This window comes from Ambystoma mexicanum, chromosome 10 (assembly GCF_040938575.1).
Source record: "Ambystoma mexicanum isolate Mex_15411 chromosome 10, UKY_AmexF1_1, whole genome shotgun sequence".
Classification (NCBI taxonomy): Eukaryota; Metazoa; Chordata; class Amphibia; order Caudata; family Ambystomatidae; genus Ambystoma; species Ambystoma mexicanum.
The window spans coordinates 1,516,454,643-1,516,474,850 of NC_090932.1; the positions used below are offsets into that span (position 1 = coordinate 1,516,454,643).

Consider the following 20,208-nt stretch of genomic DNA (forward strand, 5'->3'; position numbering starts at 1 on the left):
TAAGTAAGGATCTACATCTGCAACCTGTTAAGGGGTTGCAGGTGTATAAAATGAGAGCCAGAGAACAGTACAACAAGAGGAACGGGGAAGCCTGTGTGGGGGGGACCAGCAGGGGAACCTTTTTTATGTGTAGGCAGCTGTGGTAGGACCGGAGAAGGAGCCAGAATGTTAGCAAAATCCTGTGAGGACTTGTGGGCCGAAGACAAGTGGGCTGTGCCGTTGTCACAGGTGGGGGAGCATCAACGACAGAGAGCGAGCAGTAGGAGCTGCTAGGGAGCCAAGAAAGGAGAGGACCCCGCATCAGTATGAGAAACCCAAGGCCGCACCAGGAGGTTCAACACCCCTCTACCTCTTTTTAGGTGGTACAGGAACAGTGTAAACACTTAAGAAGGCTGTCGGTGGGATACATATTCACAAGCTCAGGACTGTCATGTTATTTTCTAGGCCTTTAGCTGGAGCAACAAGAGTCTAGAGTAATGGCTTTGACATACCACACTTCTTCAAGTGTGGTGGAATAGGGTCAACAAGACAATGCAGGCAGCGTAAGGTTCAGTAATTGCAAGCAATACCCAGAAAAATATTGCTACACCTATTTCATTTTGCATGTGAGAGCAGTGTAAAGGCATATGCTCCAATACACAAGTGGTCTCTGCATCTGTGGATAGTAAATTACATCTATGTTTTGGGAGGTGGAGACTAACATGAACAGACAGTGCCTGCAGTTTTGCTACAGGGAGGTATATGCACCCTGCTCAGCCTCAGCGCTGACAAAAGGGCAACTGTCGACCGATTCTTCTCACACGTGTGTATTGCGCGCCAATCTCCACAGGTGATGATCGGACATCCTCTGCCATTTAGCCGGAAGATCTCAGGGTTTCCCAGATTGCTGGGATTGGAGATGCGTTGATGCGTCAGTGGACATTAGACAACATGCATGCTTTTCCACCAGTCCTATTGTTTTCGGTGATGCACAGGAAGATCAGGCTCCATTGGTGAACAATGAGTACTGTGACTCAGATGTAGATAGGGAGAATTAATTTTGCACACCTTTGCAACTCGCATCTAAGGCTGAACTGGAGGATTGAAGTGTTTCTTTCCAGAGACCATGACAAGATCTGCCACCCACATCTCAACCGCTTACAGTTACATGCTTGGCACAAACCCACACACCCCATTCTCTCCTAGAGCATCCCTCTTATAGGCACTTAATCTTCTTCCTTAAGCAAACAAGGCCATTGAAGAAATGGCGACCATACCCATCTCCACTGGAATTATATTCTTTCCCGAAAACATAAAATATACACTTCTACCAAACCAATTTCAAATTGTTTATTCTAACAAAAATGTAAAAATGTACCTTTTTATCAAAATACCAAATCGCTTAAGCTCCTTTTGTTACATTGAATAACAAAAACAGTTGAAACCATTAAATATTTAAAACTTTACTTCTATTCCGACTTTGGTATAGATATCACAGTTTTACTAAAATGCCTAACTTTATCCCATTAGAGTGGCTAGACATAGGGGATTTGTTGCTGTGGAGGAGTACGGAGGAAGTTTCAGCAAAAAAATTGAGATCTGTGAAGATGTTTTGAAATCTGCTTTTTCCAATGCCCCATTTCCCGTTTGATTCCTTATACACATCCACCATGCATATATTTGGGGGACTTCGGAAATAGAATTACGAAATCCAGTTTCTTAATCGGGGAGTGTTTGCTCTTTTTTGTAATGCAGTTTCCATGATATCTTCATACTCTTACAAACATTTATTTATAAGGGTCGCAAGAAGGGAAGATACAGTGATAGCCCACTTCCCCCATTGTAGTAAATCTAATCAAATCCTTTCATTTGCTGAAAATAAGCATGGATACTTTTTTTTTCCGCTTAGATCATTTTTAACACAGGATGGGGGGATAGCTCAGGGGCAACGCGTTTGTCTTGGAAGAAAGACCCCGCAGAGCAACACAGGCTCGAATCCTGGTCCCGTTTTTAGAGACTGGTCTCGGGTATTAAGTGCGTTATTCACATTAAAAGTGCATATCTTAGTTACAATGGTTTTTTAAAAAAAACATTTGTTAGACCTTTTTGATAGTTTGAGTTTTCTGCAAAAGCCAATTATTTCTATTTTTTAGAAAATAACATGGGTCACTTTGAACCACCTCCATTTGCTCTGTTCCCTCCCACATGAAATGTAAACCCGTTGCCTCTCCTACACATCTATTATAGAAGTACGGATCCACGCTCTATACAAAACACATACACAATATTGAACTTCTAGGGCCACAAGATCAGCAGACTCCATGCTGCTTATCGGTACATGACATCAGAAGATGCAGCCTTGTGGACTCGTTGCCTAAATTCTCTGTATCTCTTTACTCTAGTGGGTAAACAAACATAACAAAGTACCCCAGCTTTTGTCACAATATAAAGACTTGTTCACTTGTGCTTATGTTGCCACCACCATTTATCTCTGTTTGCTCCTATCAAGATTAGAGCCGTTGTCATAACACCTTTTCTCTTGGACTGTTTTCTACAGCTGTCTGAAACAACTTGCAGTTGCATGGGTGCTTTACAAAAACAAAATATCTCCCTATTGGGATGTCTTTGCATGTTTCTCTTGAATTGTATCTCCATGTATAAATGACAATTGTGTTTTCACTTATGAGCAGTGGATACGTGGTTTTACCAAGTCTCTCTTCACTTCTGCCAGGTATGTTCAGCCCCCGGTGATCAGTTTTGAAGCCATCTACGAACAGAGTATTCCAGCATCTCCAATCGTTTTCATTCTGAGCCCCGGCTCTGACCCGGCCAGTGATCTCATGAAATTAGCCGATAGGTCAGACTTTGGGGGCAGTCGTCTTAAATTCCTTGCAATGGGACAAGGTCAGGAGAAGGTAAGGCCTGTGCTTAAAATCACTTCATAGTTTATGAAAAGAGACGTTTCAAACATACATTTTTTAAAAGACTTTTGAAGAATGGTTTAACTAGTTTGCTCTAACTTTGTCCAGTGTCTCGAGGAATTACATTGTTATTAATGTTCTTTGCCCAACACTGTATGCATAGCTGTGTGTTTGCAAAATCATACTAGGATTACAGATATCACTATCTGTTGCAGAAATATATCACTTTTAAATTTGCATTAGATAGACAGGCTCGATATTTGCATGTAGCTGTGGGTAATTATCATTGAGTAGTAGTCTGCTTGGTGTTTAGGTTGCCTTCGGATGGGGTTAGAGAATCTTCCAAAGCCAAATTGCAAACTGATAATTTTCCCCCTCCCCTCTCCCTTCGTTAGAAAAAAGCATATTCCATTGGGTGGATTATTTCCAGGTTAAAAGTGAAACTGCCTTTCCCCCAGGGACGTGCCATTTAATCTAAACCACTAATTCTGGCATGCCCACATTAATTAAGTCTGTTTTTAATTATATGTGGCTATGCTTCATTTAGGAGGTGTCCTAGATGACCAGGATAGCACATGTATGCCAAGTTTCTTCTTTAGGAGGCAATCAGGTGAAAATGCAGTAACTGAGAAATGTGGGGAACAGCTTAATATCTAGTTTCCTTTGTTGTGAAAGTGGGGGCCTTTGCTGATTTAATTGCTCTGCACTGGCTGATGATGCATTTTTTGAAGGGGTGGTTGGCATATTGACAGTACTGAGTTTGATGAATAAGGTAGTCTTGGTAGTGATCTGAGAAGAGGTGGGGTAAAAAAGATTGTTGTAGTGGGAACACATGAAAAACCCACATTTTATTTCCCTACCCAAGCTTTGGGGGCCTCCTGCTTTTGGACAGTGCTAAGGAATATTGATGGGTTTCCTGGGTGTTGAAGACACTCCACAAATTGCACAGTTTGAGAAGCAGCTACAGTACTGTCTGCCATCACAATGCAGGAGTTCTTTGTTGCCATTAAGTGGGATTTGAAATGCGAGAGGAAGCTCATACTCACAATAAAGCTATTTCAATTGAGAGAGCTTAGAGGGATTACAACATTACCTCGGGAATGTCACGCCTCAGTGGGTCACAACTTCATAATGTGACCGATTCCTATCTAGGGGAACGTACAGAGGTAGGCTGGGGTCTCTGGAGGCAAGAGGAAACAAACAGGCAGATGTGTTGCATCCAGTATGGTGGTAAATTAAGGATCTCCCAAGGCTCAATCAGTCCCTGATAGGGCATACCCACACCATCCTCTCTGAATTCACCACCTCAAGGAAAGTTACATTATATAGCTGAACAGAAAATATGTTTCATTGTGGATAAGATGAAAGTCCAACACTCCTAAAATTTGAGGGGAAAAGTACTTGGGGGAGGAAACCCAGAAAAAGTCAACACTGGGAAGAGTTTACTATCAGTATAACCAAATCAGGAAATCTGGTGCTCGATTCAGGCCCCATTTGCGAGCCCACACGTGGAACATACTCTGTAGCAAGTGTACCTCGTGCGCAAGTCCAAGCCAGGACAGCAGACTGGCATCCAATGTTAACAGTGCATTAATCAGGAATATAGCACAGAACAAATGGACAATCTCTGCTTAGAACACACTGTCAACGAATGGACAGACTTAGTTCCAGCCTTGGCTACCTGAACACTGGCCTGTCTGACAACCATGAGACTGATTCCTGATTCCTACACAGCAGAGTGGCTGTTTGAGCTCTCAGGATGTGGGGACTGTGACACTGACCGAATTGGATTATTAGGAAACGACAACACCCGCATATAAGTAAAAATGACGGACCTGCACATGGAAAGACGGTGGAACCAGACATATAACAATCCTATAAGCCCAAGTTAATAGTGAAACGGACCCATCAGTTAGGGCCCTCATTAAAACAATTAGTGATAAAGACAAAAAAGTGGCAGACACTTCCTGACTCTGAGGTACCTGGAAGAGCTTCCCAGCTAGGTAGTGTCACAAGAGGGTGACCAGCACAAGATGCATGAGGAGAGAACAGCTGTTGGCCCAACCAAGTGGGCCACACTTTGGGAAAGCTAGAGAGCTAAGAAGCAGGAACTGGCCAAGAGCAGTAGGCCACTCTTTTAGAGAGTTTAAAAATTGGAGAAGGCAAAGCCAAATAGTCCACACTGTGCGCGTGCGCAAGCTTGAAGGAGAGCACAGATCAAAAGGCCTTATGAATGCCTTGACCCAAAAGCTGTCAGGAGCAAGAGGATAATTAAGAAAAACAAGATGCAAGATAAAGAGCTGTCTGCCGGGGGTGCTATTCTAGAACTTGCTGGTTTGTTTTTGCAAAGGGAGGGATGTCATGACTTCACTGGAGAGACCCTGTATCTCCCTCTTTCCCATGAGGAAGACCCTTTGATACTGTGATGAATCCTACGGATCCCTCACTAATTCCCTGCCTAAAGTCTATTGAACTATTGAACAGCAGCAAACGCGATAATCGCGTAGGAGATAAAGTGATTCCCAAAGTGATTTCTAATCTCCAACTAATGAAAGGCAACACATTGTAACCAAGGCAGATTACTGTAATATTAAAAGTGTGAGTCTGTGGGAAGCATAGCAAATCAAGGGGCGATATTGATAACAGCTAAACCCAACCAGTATTTCCCAAGCCAAGAAAAACTATTGGTAAAAGCTAAACCCAACAAGCATTGCCCAAGCCAAAAGAGACTAAAACCTAGCTAAGGACAATTTAGTCAACATTGCCAACAGCACAACGGGGCTAATGAAAGGTCCACGGGCTGAGAGACTTGTTGCTCACGCTTTGTCCAACATATGGTGAAAGCTCACATTGCCAAAGCCAAGGGAGAAGCAGAAAGAAAACCTATCCTTGGCAGTAATTGGTTACTGGTGTAGTGGGGAAACATGAGTGACAAAAAGGCTACCCTTCTGGGGAAGCAATTCCCACAAGGAGAGGAACATCATTTGTGGAAGACTATTAAAGAGCACCAGTGTGAATCTTGTTTTCCCTGCAGAGTTGTTGCAAGTGTTGAAACTACCGTTTACTGAATATTGTGAAGTTTTTGTGAATCTCTTATCATTTGAACTAAACCACAAAAGCACTGTTGATGTGAAACATGGTCCGGGAAGGAGAGTATACACGGATGACAAATATTTGGAGAAACAGGCCTGGCATGGGAATACACCAGGTAGAAATTTAAGAAGTGCTGCAAAGTGGTTTTGGCAGAGACAATCTATGTTGTTTGTGGTGCTAAGAGAAAATGCTGCGTAAAGCTGTTGCCAAGGAACTATACTTCTTTGGAACTTATTTGTTGAGGCAAATCATCCTGACCAAGACAATTATTGTTGCTATTGATGAACTGAGAACTTGTTTAAGGAGGAAGAGAAGCCTTGTACTTTCTGTGTTGGAACTTTCTGCTGACAAGTTGAGGTGGCATAAGACAGTGTTGGAACTTTTATTGAAAACCAGGATTTTCTTGTGTTCTTTTGTTGAACTGTGAAGCAGAAACACATTTAAACATGGGAAAGGGGAATTCGCCCAGGTTGTGAAGAGAGACTGTGGTTACATTGTCAATTCAGTCATTGTTGTTCATGTATTTCCTTGTTTATTTGCTATATGTATAAGTGTGAGGGACAGATATCCTTTGTAAGAGTGAATATAATAAAATGGCATTTGTTGAGAAAACTTTACAACGTGGTCCGCCACACATTTCTGACACCTCACAATACCCGGGGCCTTTTCCATCAAGAAGGTCCTATAATACCAAAGACCCTCATGTAAACCCCTTCTTATCTTTTTGGTCAACCGCTTAACGACGACGCAAACACAAATATAGCCAATACAACATCTTTTTCTTCTAAAGTACCCTTTTGTAAAACCAGTAAGAAGAACTGTTCAATAACTCCTATGGAGTACCCTGCAGAATTCCCCAAGTACTGAGACGAGTAGGATGCAGTCTAGTTGTTTTTCTAAAGCACCTGTGCGTAGGACATTTAAGCCTATTGAGCCCACTATTCAAGGAGGCAGTGCAGGAGTAGACGTTGGCTCCAGTCTCTGAGTTCAGAGACCCGAAGCCGAGAAGGCTAGCCGCATTGGAGGGTGGAATGCCATATGAGAGACCGAACTGCCATGGAAATGCTGGGAGCCCTGGGCGCTCTGCAAGTTCAGAAGGTAGCGTTCTCCATTCCAGGAGCTGGAGGAAAGCAGACGTGTGACTGCATAGCCACGTGGGAAGTCTGCAGAACGTCCATGCCATTCAAGTTGGAAAGTGGGTGAAAGCAGCCTGCTGTAGAAGTGACAACGGAACTGGAGATGCTGGAGAAAGCCGGTTAGTCTACCCGAAGTCAGTGGGGACCCCAGGGCATTCCAGCAAATGCGCCAACAGCAGTTTGAACGTAATACCATTGAAGAATTGTCTGAAGATTTGTTTGAATGCAAAAAAGGCAACGTACAAATCCCAGTGAACTATGAATACTGAAAGTGTAAATGTGGGCAAACTTTGTGCAAACCTTAGCACAACCAAGAACAATACACACAGGATTGGTGACACTAAGAACTGTAAAGCGCATGAGAAGTCTTTGCAAACAAGATACCAGGCAACTGAGATATATATATATATATATATATATATATATATATATATATATATATATATATATATATATATATATATATATATATATATATATACACACAAAATCCAGGTGAGTACACCAGTCAGTTGAAATTGCAGAAAGAGCCCTGGCTGGCGAGTACACCTGGCAGTGAGCATTGCATAAGGGAACATGGCAGGAGAGTATAACAGGCAATTTCAAAGCCTCAGAAATGTTAAAGAAACACCATGTTGGATGAAGCAAGGAAAGATTGGTGTTTGTTGTTTTGAACCAAGGAGAAAGTTGTATTAAACTGGCAGGATGTGAGTCTAGAAATTACCCTCCCATAACATAGGCAGTATATTTTGTTGGCTGAAAACCAACCGCATTATATGTTCAGCATTATTGGTACAGATTCATGAGCATAACCAGAGAGCATCCATTTTGTAGGAATAGAATTGGCCATTTTGACTAACTTTTGCTTCTTGCTTTTTGTTCAAACTGCTTTGCTGTAAGTGAATTCTATTTCGTTCTTGCTCATGAATCGAGCAAGGCCACTAGTTACATGTCGAAACGCAGCCCAGGCAACCCAGACAGCAATGCCCGGTCTCCTCCCTCACAAGTCCTTGGAAGTAAGCAACAAGGCATTTAATCAATATGCAAGAGCCAGCTAGACTTGCTGGTGCGGCAGAAACGGTAGAAATGAACAATTAATGACTTGAATTATGCTCTCTTTTATGGCCCCCTTCACTGAGCCCCTGTAGATCAAGCCGACCTCTAACCCACGAATAGAAATGAGAAGATAGTGAGGCCTGGAATGTGTCTCTCCCCTGCACGCAGCTTGCTTGTAAGAACAAGAGCATTATGTTCCCTAAAACAAAGAATCGTGTCTGCGACTTCGCAAATTGCAAACAGTTGCTGAATAAATGTCTGAAGGGTGTCATATTCGTCATAATTGTCAATCATCGAAACCATTGCAACAAAAGATACATTATGGGTGGTTTTGAATATGTCACTACTGATAATAAGATGATCATTTTGTGTATATGTAACTGATGTAGAATGCTCGCTCTCTTGCGTCCCACGAGATCTGGGTGATACACGTTGCGGGACGTGAGACCCAGTCGGCCGACTGAGACTATTTGCTTTGCAATAAACCCTAGATTTTGGGAATTGAACCTTGTGTCTGGCATATCAGTTCATGTGTGGTGATTGTGCCTTGTTTCCATACGCGAGGGGCCCCTAGGGGCCCCATCAAGGAGAGTATACCAGGCAAAGAAAGATTGATGTTTATTTTCTGAATCAAGAAAGACTGATGTTTATTTTCTGAATCAAGTAAAGATTGATGTTTATTTTCTGAATTGGGAAAGGATTGGTGTTTGTTTTCTGAACCAAGGAAGATTGGTGATGATTTTCCAAATCAAGGGAAAAGTTGCATTAAAGAAAGACAGTCACAGAAGTTACTGTTGAAACGTGAACCTTGTAAAGCCAAGCAGGAAACAAAGGAACTGCTAGTAAAGGAAACTGTTGTCACTTTGCTCCAGAATCCAGGGGAAGGTATCCATCCCCTGGAACTAAGGACTTCCCCCTTGGAGAACATTTGTGTTGGAATTATTCTTACTTCAGTTGTGAACACTTTTTGCCAGTTTTAAGATGAAGATATTTTCCTTAAATGCGTTTTTTTTTTTGTAGTGTGAGGGTCAGGATAGGACGTTTTGGACACAAACACAGCTTTTCAGTTATTGACATCCTGACACAGACAGATCGTTAGTTTTGGTTTATAGGTAGGTAAACTCCTCTTTAGCATAGGGTCAGAGAGCTGTTTTTGAAACCCTTTTGATTTAATAAATATTTATGACAAAAACATGACAACCTGGTGTTCGTCTGTCAGTTCTGACCCCTCACAGTACCCCTTGGCTGGGGTCAGGGGGCTCAAATTACTCTACCCTTTCAAAGACCTCATATGGGGGAGAAAATCAGATCCACAGGAAACCCCTATAGCAAGAGGGTTTACGCTACAAGGTCTTTCATTGGTAAAAGTCTCAAGAAAATCCTATGGTCTTGCCCCAGTATCAGAGTTTCATGAAGCTACAGAAGACCAAGAGACTAATCATTATTAGGATCATCAACCAAGGACAATAATGAAGTGTTTTCGGGCACTTAAAACCACCCTGGAAATATGAGTGTATTGAAGGACTCCCACAGTGCGGACGTCCCTAGAGAAGGGACAGGGCTTTGGGACTAAGTAAATCAGGTCTTATTAGCTTAGGATCCTTTTCGCAGACTTTGACTTACTCCACCAGCCTGACACTATTTTTGCAAGATTCTGGGCCTCATTACATCAGTGCAGGAAGAAAGTCATGGCAATTCCGTTACTGCCACCTTTACCCCCCTGCCAAATTATAATTGTTGCTGGAGGTAAATCCTCCACTTTACCTCCAGTTTACCTCCACTTTATTCCAAAATTCAACAGATTTACTATGCAGTGATTCCGCCATCAGTAAATCCACCACAAATATCTATGGACTCCAATAATTGGAAATTATTACCACTTGTAATACAGTGATGTGATTTATATCACCCCTATCTCGCAGAGCCTGGCCTCAAACCCTAGGGGAGTGTCCAAGACCCCCTACCCCAGCAGGGGCTGTGGTAGGAGTAGACTTTGGGAAATGCATATACTTGTCAATGTGCATCAGTAAAGAGAGTAGGCAATAGCCCACTGCAGTGATCGTCTAGTCCCTGTCATCCAGACAGGATTAGCTTGCTAATGTCACATATATTTTATTGATTGATGGTCCACTGCTTAAACCTTCCAGTAACCCTGTGTGTGTGTGTATTACAGACATGCATCATGTATAGTGTATCGGTACACAGTACGTTCAAATAGATGCCTCACAAATTATGCTCATGTTCAAATGCTTCTGACATATTCTCAGTAATGAACACTCAATGAAGGCCTTTACACTCTCATGTATAGTGTAAATCTTTTAATTATGAGAAACAAGTAATATAGAAACATTGCTACCATTATATTCCCTACACATAGCATGCTTAATATGCAAAAGGTTAGCAATGAATATGCAGCTATCATTGTCTTTGCATCTATGTCTACTCCAGACTAATCAATCATTTCAGAAGCATAATAGCCATTTCAATAGTAACTCCCTACCTCAATAATATTGTCAGGCAACCTCAGAGAAAGACCTGCCCCCTCAGTAGATCTTGCTCCTTCCCAATGTGGTATTAAAGATGGGTGAAACAGGTTCTCATACTCACTACTATACTTGGAAGGTAGGGAGATGAGAGTTGTGGAAGCAAGAATTGCCAGGATACCAGTGGTGTGCACAATCCAAGAAAAACATTCCAAATTATTGAATCTAAAAACCACCATGGATAACAAAAAGCAGCAAGAGTAAGAAAAGATGCATTAAAAGGTTTCCGTGTCAATTGGAGTTGAACATGGTTTCAGAAATAGTCAAATGTGAATAGTTGGTGAGCTGATACCCTTAAAGAGCATACGGCTTCATTAAAAGTAGTAGTTGTTCTCAAAAGCAAATAGCAAAAGTCCCCAAAAAGCCAAAAATCCAATTTAGTTGCTTCAAAAATTAGACGAGGAAAAAGGAGGGACTTCCCCTCCCCTCTCTGTACGAGAGAGTGGCTCCAGTGCTTCTCTATGGATATTCCTCCAACACCCCGTCTGCCTTCTGTATCTTCCAGCTCCATCAGAAAAACTCCTCCAGCCCTCCCCAACCCAGCAAGAGCAAGATGCTGCTTAGGTCATGACTCACCATCAGCATTTAGCAGGAGCAAGTTGCTTGTTTATGTCTATAGTAAGATCCTTTCTTATAGCACTACGGCTAATTGCTAAGTAACCTATAGCATGCATTCACTCATTCTCTCCCATATCGGGCCTTGCTCAGAAACATTGTAGTTCCTTTAAACATTGTTTTTATTAGCTAGAATATTTAGTTTTGTTTACTATAACAAACTGGCACAATTGGAATGCTTCCCAGACTGTTTGGAGTGCATCCAAGAAGTATTGTTTAGGCAATGTGCTTGTGTGTTCCATAACAAAGATAATGTCACACAGCCCAGACATCCACACTAAATGTAATTCCCTGACCTTAACAGTGAATTCTAATCATTGTCCAAATATATTTTAATGCGATTGCATTATGTACATGCCTCCCTGCTGACTATATGGCTTGAAGTACCGGACATGGCTTAAGATACCGCTCAGCGCTAGTATTCCGGCTAAATAACATGTCACCCTTGGTAACTTCACGGGACCAAGTGGCGGTGATAGTAATTGAGTTTGGCGGTATTGCAGCGGATTTACCTTCGGAATACTGCCAAAATCAGAACGAGGCTTTCTGTCTTTTGTGTTGACATTCCTTCAACCCCTGCCTGCAGAAAACAAATAAGGGTACTGAACTATCTGTGTGCAGTGTTCTCTGTGGTATTAGTCTCGACAATGCAAACAGTGAATGTTATTTCAACAGCGCACCAGTGATCACATCATTCCATGGGGGGCCTTACATCCATGGCATTGTAGCTACTTTTGATTGTGCTATTGGAATTCCAATTGGAATATCTTAACCACCGAAGATATTTGCCTTTGAGCAGGCCTTTCTGAAGCCAGGCTACTCTATATGCCCACCAACCACCCTATCTGTTTATAGAGCAGCCCGCACATAAAAATGTGTAATTTTTCTTGCAAAAACTCCATTCAACTGCCCAGGAATTATTTTGTTTATATGGCCTGGCCCAAAATTGCCATTTGATGTGACTCCATCTCCCCTCTGTCATACCCCCCTGTTATTTTTTCTCTTCTCACACAACTTCATGAGTGGTGTTGGAGGAAAAAACCATTCCAATAGTGTGATGAATCCTATGGAGTCATCACTAATTCCCCAACAAAGATCTCCTCCCATGTGGCCAGGCGACGGCAGCCGCTACCCGATCCTGTCCCTGGGAGTGGTATTATGAGGTAGGATTACATCGGAGGAGATGGCTGTCGGGGAAAGGTGGGGACCCCATCAGGAAAGACTCAGTATTCTTCCCTTGACAGAGAAGAAGGCTGCCTCATTCCTAAAATGTTGATGGCTTGTTGCCACTGTACAAACCCTTCCCGTTGTAAACCCCCAAACCCTCTTCTTGAAAATCACTCTAGGAAAAACATCATCCATGCCTCATATACACATAACCCTCCTTTAACATCTCTTATCTCTAATGATTCTTTAAACAGAAATTCTGAACAATATTACATTGGAAGTCACAGATAATCTATGAACTCCAACTCCCAGAAAGCCCCAGCTACTGAGACGAGGAAGAGGATCAAGCAGTTAATGCGGATCAACAGAGACACCAAGTCTCTACTGTAGACTAGTTGTTTGGGGAGGTTTGAGTAAGCGGACGTTTAAAAATGGTGTCGCTTTGAAAACGAGAGAACCAGAGAAGAAGGTAGTGAAGCCAAAGACAGGGGAAGCCGACCCGGAGCAGACAGCAGTACGGAGAAGGGCCAGGCTGCGAGACGCAGGAACTCTGCCACTCGCAAGCACTCCATACTAGTGTGGCGTGAGGCCAGAAGGGACACTGCAGGCACAGAGAGAGAGAATCATCAGAGAGCTGGCAGCGATAACGGAGTACGGTTGTGCAGAGGAGCAGCGGTCACGCTGGCAGTTATTTTAATTACATTTTTTTAATTACATTTATTTGTAACGCACCAAAACCTGCAGGCATCAGGGCGCGGACATAAAGACAACAGACCCGGAGAGCTGAAAGGAGGTCTGCACTGCAGGGGAGGCCGCCCCACAGGGGGAGCTTCACCGCAACAGTTTGCCAGGGGTTGGAGATGCTTCAATACACTGGTGAGTCTACGCAGAGCAATTGGGGGTCCCAGGCTTAACGACAGGCATATGAATAGACAAAGACATTGGAATACCACCCCGTGACATACAAAGACAGAAAGTGAACATGAGATATCAATGTGGAAAAAACTGTAGCAAGCATTAGCCCAAGCCAATTAATAGTAATGAAGATATAAAAAGGCAGAACCTGAGCAAATCCCCATACATGAGATGCCAGTGTGGGGTAAGTTGGAAGAAGTAGTACCTGAAGCCAATGAAACAAGTTCCCATACATGAGATGTTAGTGTGGGAAAAGTTGGAACAAGTAGTACATCAAGTTAATGAAGTCGAAGCATAGTGAAGTAACACAACTGTGCTGAATTAAAGTACAGTGAATTGAAGAAGTCTGGTGAAAGGAACACACCAGATGAAGTACATTGGTAGGCAGGATACCTGACAGGAGAGTACACCAGGGGATTTGTAAGACCCAGAAAGGTTTCCTGGCAGGAGAGTATACAGGAGGCCCAGTGAAGTTGTATAAAGAGTAGAAAGATACCTGGCAGGAGAGTATACCAGCGGATCAAGGATTCCTGCAGGTGAGTATACAAGGAGGTCCACAGAAAATAGTATAATGAAACGTATTTGTTTTGTAAAGTATATGGTAAATGAGTATACCATAGATACTGTTACCATCCCAAAAGAACTGTTGTTTGAAATAGACTTTTTTCACCATGAAAAGATACTTTTGCCATTCTAAAGGACCTGTCATTTGAAAGAGACATTTTGCCATTCTTAAGGAATTGTTATTTGGAAGAGACAATTTTGCTATCCTTAAGAAGCTGTTATTTGGGAGAGACACTTTTCCCATCCATAAGAAAATATTGTTTGAAAGTGACACTTTTGCCATCATACTTAAATAATCCTGGAAAAAGGAAATCACATCACCCTCTGGATCCAAGGACTCCTCCTTGGACTAATACTGTTTCTGTTGGATTTATTTACTTATTTTAATTGTGAACACTTTTTCCAAAAAATAAGTCAGATACATTTCCTTTCACTTTTAGCATTTATTTTAGTGTGAGGCTTAGAGTAGTATGATTTGGATACAAGGAAAGTTTATATGTCTGACGACGAGACTCAGACTGATCTTTACTTTTAGTTTCCTAGGTAGTGTAAGGAACTCATGGTGGCAACAGTAAAGACAGACACAAGTGATCAAAGTTCAAGGATGTTTATTAAACTGTAAAAGTAGGTTGGAAAACACCTAATCTAAACCTAAATCTAAGATGGGAGCCAGCTTCGACCATCAAACAAAAATAAGGCAGTGCTTGTGGCGTCTTGTCAAAATAATAGACCCATACTAAGAAAAAGCTATTGCCAATCCTTATGCTAAATACTAAAGAAGTGTGGGATAATGTTTATAAGAAAGAAGGTAGTGTTCAAAAAGAATAAGTCAGGATGCGGTCATCGGGATCTCCCTTCCCCACGTTTTAAGCACGGGACAAGGTAGGATTCCAGAGCACAGCACACACTCGAGCTTTCCCAGCACGAGCCAACAGTTCCGCTCTCAGCAATCAGGGCCTTCAGTGGTTAAGTCGCTTTTCTACCAAAAAGTCTCATGCCGCCGTGGACCTAATGTATTCAAAATAATCAACTAAAGTTCCTTGCTGCTTGCACGTTGGCGCAGATCCCTAGAAAGTTCCTTAGTGATACCAGGACCTCCAATATCTATGTTTTCTTGCTTTCGAGGGCCTGACAATTTCAAAATCTCAAAACAAAGATTCAATAAAAGTTCTAGAGTTCTTCTCTGATTTTATTTGGGTGGTAGCTCTTCACCCCTAGGCCCCCCACTTCAGGCTCAAACCCTCTCTCGAATATCAGCTTCTCTTTGAAGGGGTCCCCCTGGCATGGCATGCATTCAAAGGCTTTCCCTCTTGTACTTTTCTTTGTTGCATTCAGGGGTCGGTGGGTGTTGGCTTCTCACGCCTGGATCCCCCTCTTCCGGTTTCAGTTCTTACTCAACTGCTCACCTCCCTCGATTGGGTTCACAATGGCTTTCAATGCAATGTTGTTGGTGTCATTCCCGAATCTATTTGTATTTTTAAACAGTTCACTGTGGGCATCCCTCAGCAGGGTTTACTCTTGTCAACACACTGTATTTCGGGACTTTAGACTTCGCCCCCTCTTTATCGACATCCCTCTTTCAGGTTCACTCTTGCCAATCTGTGTCATTCATACCTTTTTTCATTCATTTCTTACGATGCAGGATTCACTTCCCTTAACTTCACAATCATCTGTCGGTCAAAGACTTTTGACTGTACAGAAAATTTTACAAGACCCCTGTATAATCACTTTGACCCCCTTTATGATATGATATAAGTTATTTATAACACGCCTATACACAAGTGTTTCAAGGTGAAACAAGACAAGGGAGGGGAAACAGAGGGATGACAAAGATCAAGATCTTACTAGGCCTAGTGGCATTGAGATTGTGCAAGTGCTTTGGAGAGGGGAGGGGAAAACGTGCCAGGGGAAGGGGAGGATGGGAGAGTGCCATACCACGGATAAAACAAAAAAACAAGTTGTGCGGCCAGCAGGTGGTAAGTGTGAGAGTTAAAGTGCAGATAGCAGGTGTACAATAAGTGCAGGTAAGATGACTGTAGGGTTGCAGATACAGACCCAAGTGGAAGGGTTGCCAGGAGGCAGTGCGGGTGTGCAACTGGGCGGTCAGGTACCTGGGCCCGAATTCTGAGGGTAGCCAGGTGACCAGTGTAGATAGCAGGGGAGAGGAAGAGAGAAGGCGGAAGCAAAGAGGAAGGTCATGAGGTGCTTCCGGATCCGGAGATGGTTCTGCTCAAGTTTCAGAGAGGCTGTTCCAGAGGGAGGCACCTGCTGAAGAAAGAGTTCGACCCCCAACTCGTTGCTTGAAGAAGCGAACAACCCTGAGGGAGTTGGAGGTGGAGGAGCGAAGAGCTTGAGTAGGAAGATATTTCCAAAGAGTGAGTTGGAGGTATTGCGGTTCCAGGCCCTAGAAGGCCTTGTGGACAATGCAGAGGGTCTTGAATTTGATCCTTGCAGCCACTGGGAGCCAATGGAGGAGAGAATTCAGGGCTGGAGAGATACAATCCATGGGCTTGAGGCCAAGGACAAGTCTTGCAGTCTTGTTCTGGATGAGTAGTAGAGGGCGGAGAGTAGAGGCAGGCAGATCTAAAAAGAGGCTTTTGCAGTAGCCCAGCCTAGAGAGAACCCTGCGCTCGGAGACAGTGAACTTCTGGAGGAAGGTGAGGGAAGGAAGAATACCTCTCAGGAGGTGCAGTTGGTAGTGTAACTTCTTAGAGACGTCAGAGATGTGAGGAGAAAAGGAAAGTGTGGAGTTGAAGATTACCCTGAGGTTCTTAGCCTCACAGGTGGAAGCAGGAAGAGGGCCCAGGGAGGCCGGCCAGAGATAGACCGGAAAGGAAGGTGCGGGTGTGCCAATGAGGAGGATCTCTGTCTTACTGGCATTAAGGCAGAGATCATTGGTGGCACACCACTCCTGGATTGCAGACAGACAAAAGAGAGAGGGAGAAGATGTGGCAGAGGGAGGAGCATGAAAACAAGCTGAGTGTCATCCACATAGCATTGAAAGTTGGAACAGAGAGCGGCAATGCAGTTGGTGAGAGGTGCCAGGTATTGGTTGAACAGCCAGGGAGAAAGGTTAGACCCCTGGGGAACACCACAGGTAGAGAGTGATATAGAGGAGAGGAAGGACCCAATTTGGACCTGGGAGGGTCAGTCCAAGAGGAAATGGGACAGCCAGGCCAGGGCCTAATCAGTGAAACCTAGGTTATCACGTAGCTGGTTGAGCAGGATGGCATGGTTGACCATGTCAAAAGCAGAAGAGTGATGGAGTAGGATGAGGACAGAAGGTTGATTAACATCAAGGTTAGAGGGCAGGTCTTCACGGATGTTCAGGAGAGCAGTTTCCATTCTTCTGGCTGCTCTGAAGCCAGACTGATGGTCATGGAGACAACCAACAGATTCAGTGCAAAAATTAGGCTGGGAGATCGCCAGCTTTTCCAAGAGATTACCCAGGAAAGGAGTGATGGAGATTAGGCGATAGTTAGCTGGGCAGGAGGGGTCGGCTGAGGGTTTCTTAAGAAGAGGGTAAATGGTTCCAGTGGTGAAAGAGTGATTGCAGAAGTCGACCAGGGCTGGAGCTAGGGTGTCAATGTGGCCCTTGATGGTTTTGGAAGAACTTGGAAGAACCTGTTTTGACGAGACTTTCATAGATCAGACTTGTCTTAAAACCTTGTCAGGGGTGAACAGAGGAAAGACAGAGAAAGAAGGCAGGAGGAAAGGTGGCCGAAGTTAGAGGAGAGAGTAGAGAAGAAAGGAGGAGTGGATGAGAGGCTGGACAGGATGTCCTGGGTTTGAGAGATGAAATGAGAAGCCAAGGCCGTACAGAGAGCCTGCGAGGGGACAGGAGAGGTATAGACTGCAGCAGGATTGGCCAGCTCCTTGCAGATTTTAAAGAGTTCCGGCGAGTTGTTAGATGCCGCAGAGACACAGGCTTGGCTGTAAGCTCTCTTCTTAGTGAGGACGGAGAGCCGGTATTGCCTTTGGGGCAGGCAGCAGGCCAGTTTGTCAGAGGATGCACAAGATGCCAGCCATTTTGACCCAGGCACCCTACACTTGCGTTTAAGGGTGACGAGGTCTGAGTCGTACCAGGAGATGCACTTGGCTTTGGGCTTGAAGCGGATCCTCATGACAGGGGCAAGTACATGAAGAGTATCAGAGATAGAAGAGTGGAGCATGGAAAGGGCTGTATCAGGATGTGAGTCAGCCAGAGATGGTGGAGGGGGAGAGAAAGTGGTGGCGAAAGCCTCAACTGACACACACTTCATGGGTCACATGACCGAGAAGGTGGGTGGCAGTGTGTGGGTTGACTCGGCCTGAGGGTAGAGAGAGTGAGATGAGAGGAGAATGTGATCACTCCAGGATCTTGCCTTTCCCAAGGCCTTCTGGTACTGGTAGTTTCGACAATCGGGTAATCGCCCTGTGTTTTCCTGAGTGAGCACCCACATGATGCCTGACTCCTCTGTTGCTGGTTTGTCCCCTTTTAGCATCTATTGCTCTTTATGCTTTCACAGTTCAGTTAGCCATTTGCTACTTTTCGTTCAACAGAGTTTGGTTTCTTATCGACTCTCCACTCGACTGTGATGAACTGCTTGGCTGTCCTTCTCTTTGGAGTCATGGTTGGTACCACAGAGACAAGCGTCTCTCCCTGGCTTGGCTATCAGCAGAGGAGGGTCTCGCTTACCATTGACATCTGCTGCTCCACACGCTGGCTATTGTTCTAGGCCTTAAGATTCCTTCTGCAGAGGTTTTACGTGCCTTGGTCTGAAAGGGCATGTTGCTTCTCTCCTTGTCACCCTATCGGTTTGTTCCGTGTTTCTCCTCCCCTTGAATTGCCATGCTGAGTTAGATCTCTCGTCGTGTGGTCTGCCTTGCTCGTATTGTGCTCTCGTGCTCCACCTTTTGTCCCTGTGGGGAAGTGAAAGGGCAGTCAGGTGTGTGCGTTTCTGGTCAATTGCCTGACCCTGGTTTTGGGACATGTCAGGTAATTGGCGCGAGTGTTAGTCCGTCGTCCTTCGTGATATGCGAAAGTGTTCGCGTCGGAAAAGGGGGGGTTAAAGTGTTTGCGTATCTTATGTGGTAGGTTGGGGAAAAGGTGTCATAAGAAGATGGATACCGCGTCTCACCCCTCGGTAACCCACTTCCACTCCCCAAGGACCCCCCCATCCAGGTTATCCTCCCTCACTGGTCCATCCCCAGGAACTGGATCCAATAGCGATGGCTGTGTCCTGGCCACCTGGATGATAGATCCCCGGGACTAGTCAGGGAGACGCCTTCAGATTTCTCACAGTAGCGAATATCTCTTTAGGATAGGGACAGGCTTTCATCCAACCCCTTTTCTTCAAAAAGATGGCTGATGTTGAAAATATTAATACGTGTCTGCCTCTCATTTCTGACCCCTCACAGTAGCCTACTGTGAGGGGGTGTGGCCAAGGTTCATGCCGAGAGGATGCGTGCAGCGATAGCTCCTTCCTGGATCCTGATCAAAACTCCTTTAATATAGGCAAGATTCAGACATTTCTTGCGTGTGCTACTCTGCCCAGTTGTGGAGACATTGGCGCTGGTCGTGGTGCCTTTCATTTGTGAAAACGGAATGTCTGGTGGAAGATACGCTGACTGGAGGACAAGATGGCGGACGATCCGAGATGCTGACGTCCCCCCCGCCACAACCACACAGAAGAGGTGCTGGCGGGTTGCTCGCCCAGACCGTAAGCAGCCTGGCTGGAATAGTGTACTCCAGTGCCTTTGGAAAGCTGTAGACCATCCGGCAACATAACACAAGCAGCCGGCATGGAGCGGAGGATACAGCAGCTTGGGACGTTACGCAGCAGGTTGAACTATTCTGCGTCAAGGGGAGGACAGCCGGTCCGCTGTCCTCTCCTTGCCCGGGACTGCACCGTCAGACAATTGCAGTGAGCTGTGTCGCTCCAAACTGTGCCTGGGCGGCTGAAGGGACAGTGTCACGAATCTGCAGTGCTCCTGGACATTAAACTAGGTGGGTCTTTGAAGTACGCCGGGCGCCCACCCTGGCTGACCCCTCGCTTTTGGGTGACACTGGTGTTGTGTGATGCGCTGGGCCCCTGGGGCTAAAAGATTGCCAACAGTGTAGAGGATGGTGGAGGATTGCTGGGAGGTGGCCGGTGGGGAAAGCCCTAATTGTCCTTCTGATTGACGGCAACGGGTCAGTGTGAGAGCACCCCCTTTCACTGCAAGCGACACAAGCCA

At 44.5% G+C, this 20,208-nt stretch overlaps 1 protein-coding gene across 1 annotated transcript in view; it reads left to right on the top strand.

The window, feature by feature from the left end:
* DNAH10 (dynein axonemal heavy chain 10) overlaps positions 1 to 20,208 on the top strand; it is a 2,725,177-nt gene that overhangs the window by 2,515,099 nt on the left and 189,870 nt on the right. Inside the window, exon 69 of the mRNA XM_069619694.1 lies at positions 2,711 to 2,894. Coding sequence (XP_069475795.1) covers positions 2,711 to 2,894 — 184 coding nt within the window. The remainder of the gene's footprint in view (positions 1 to 2,710; positions 2,895 to 20,208) is intronic.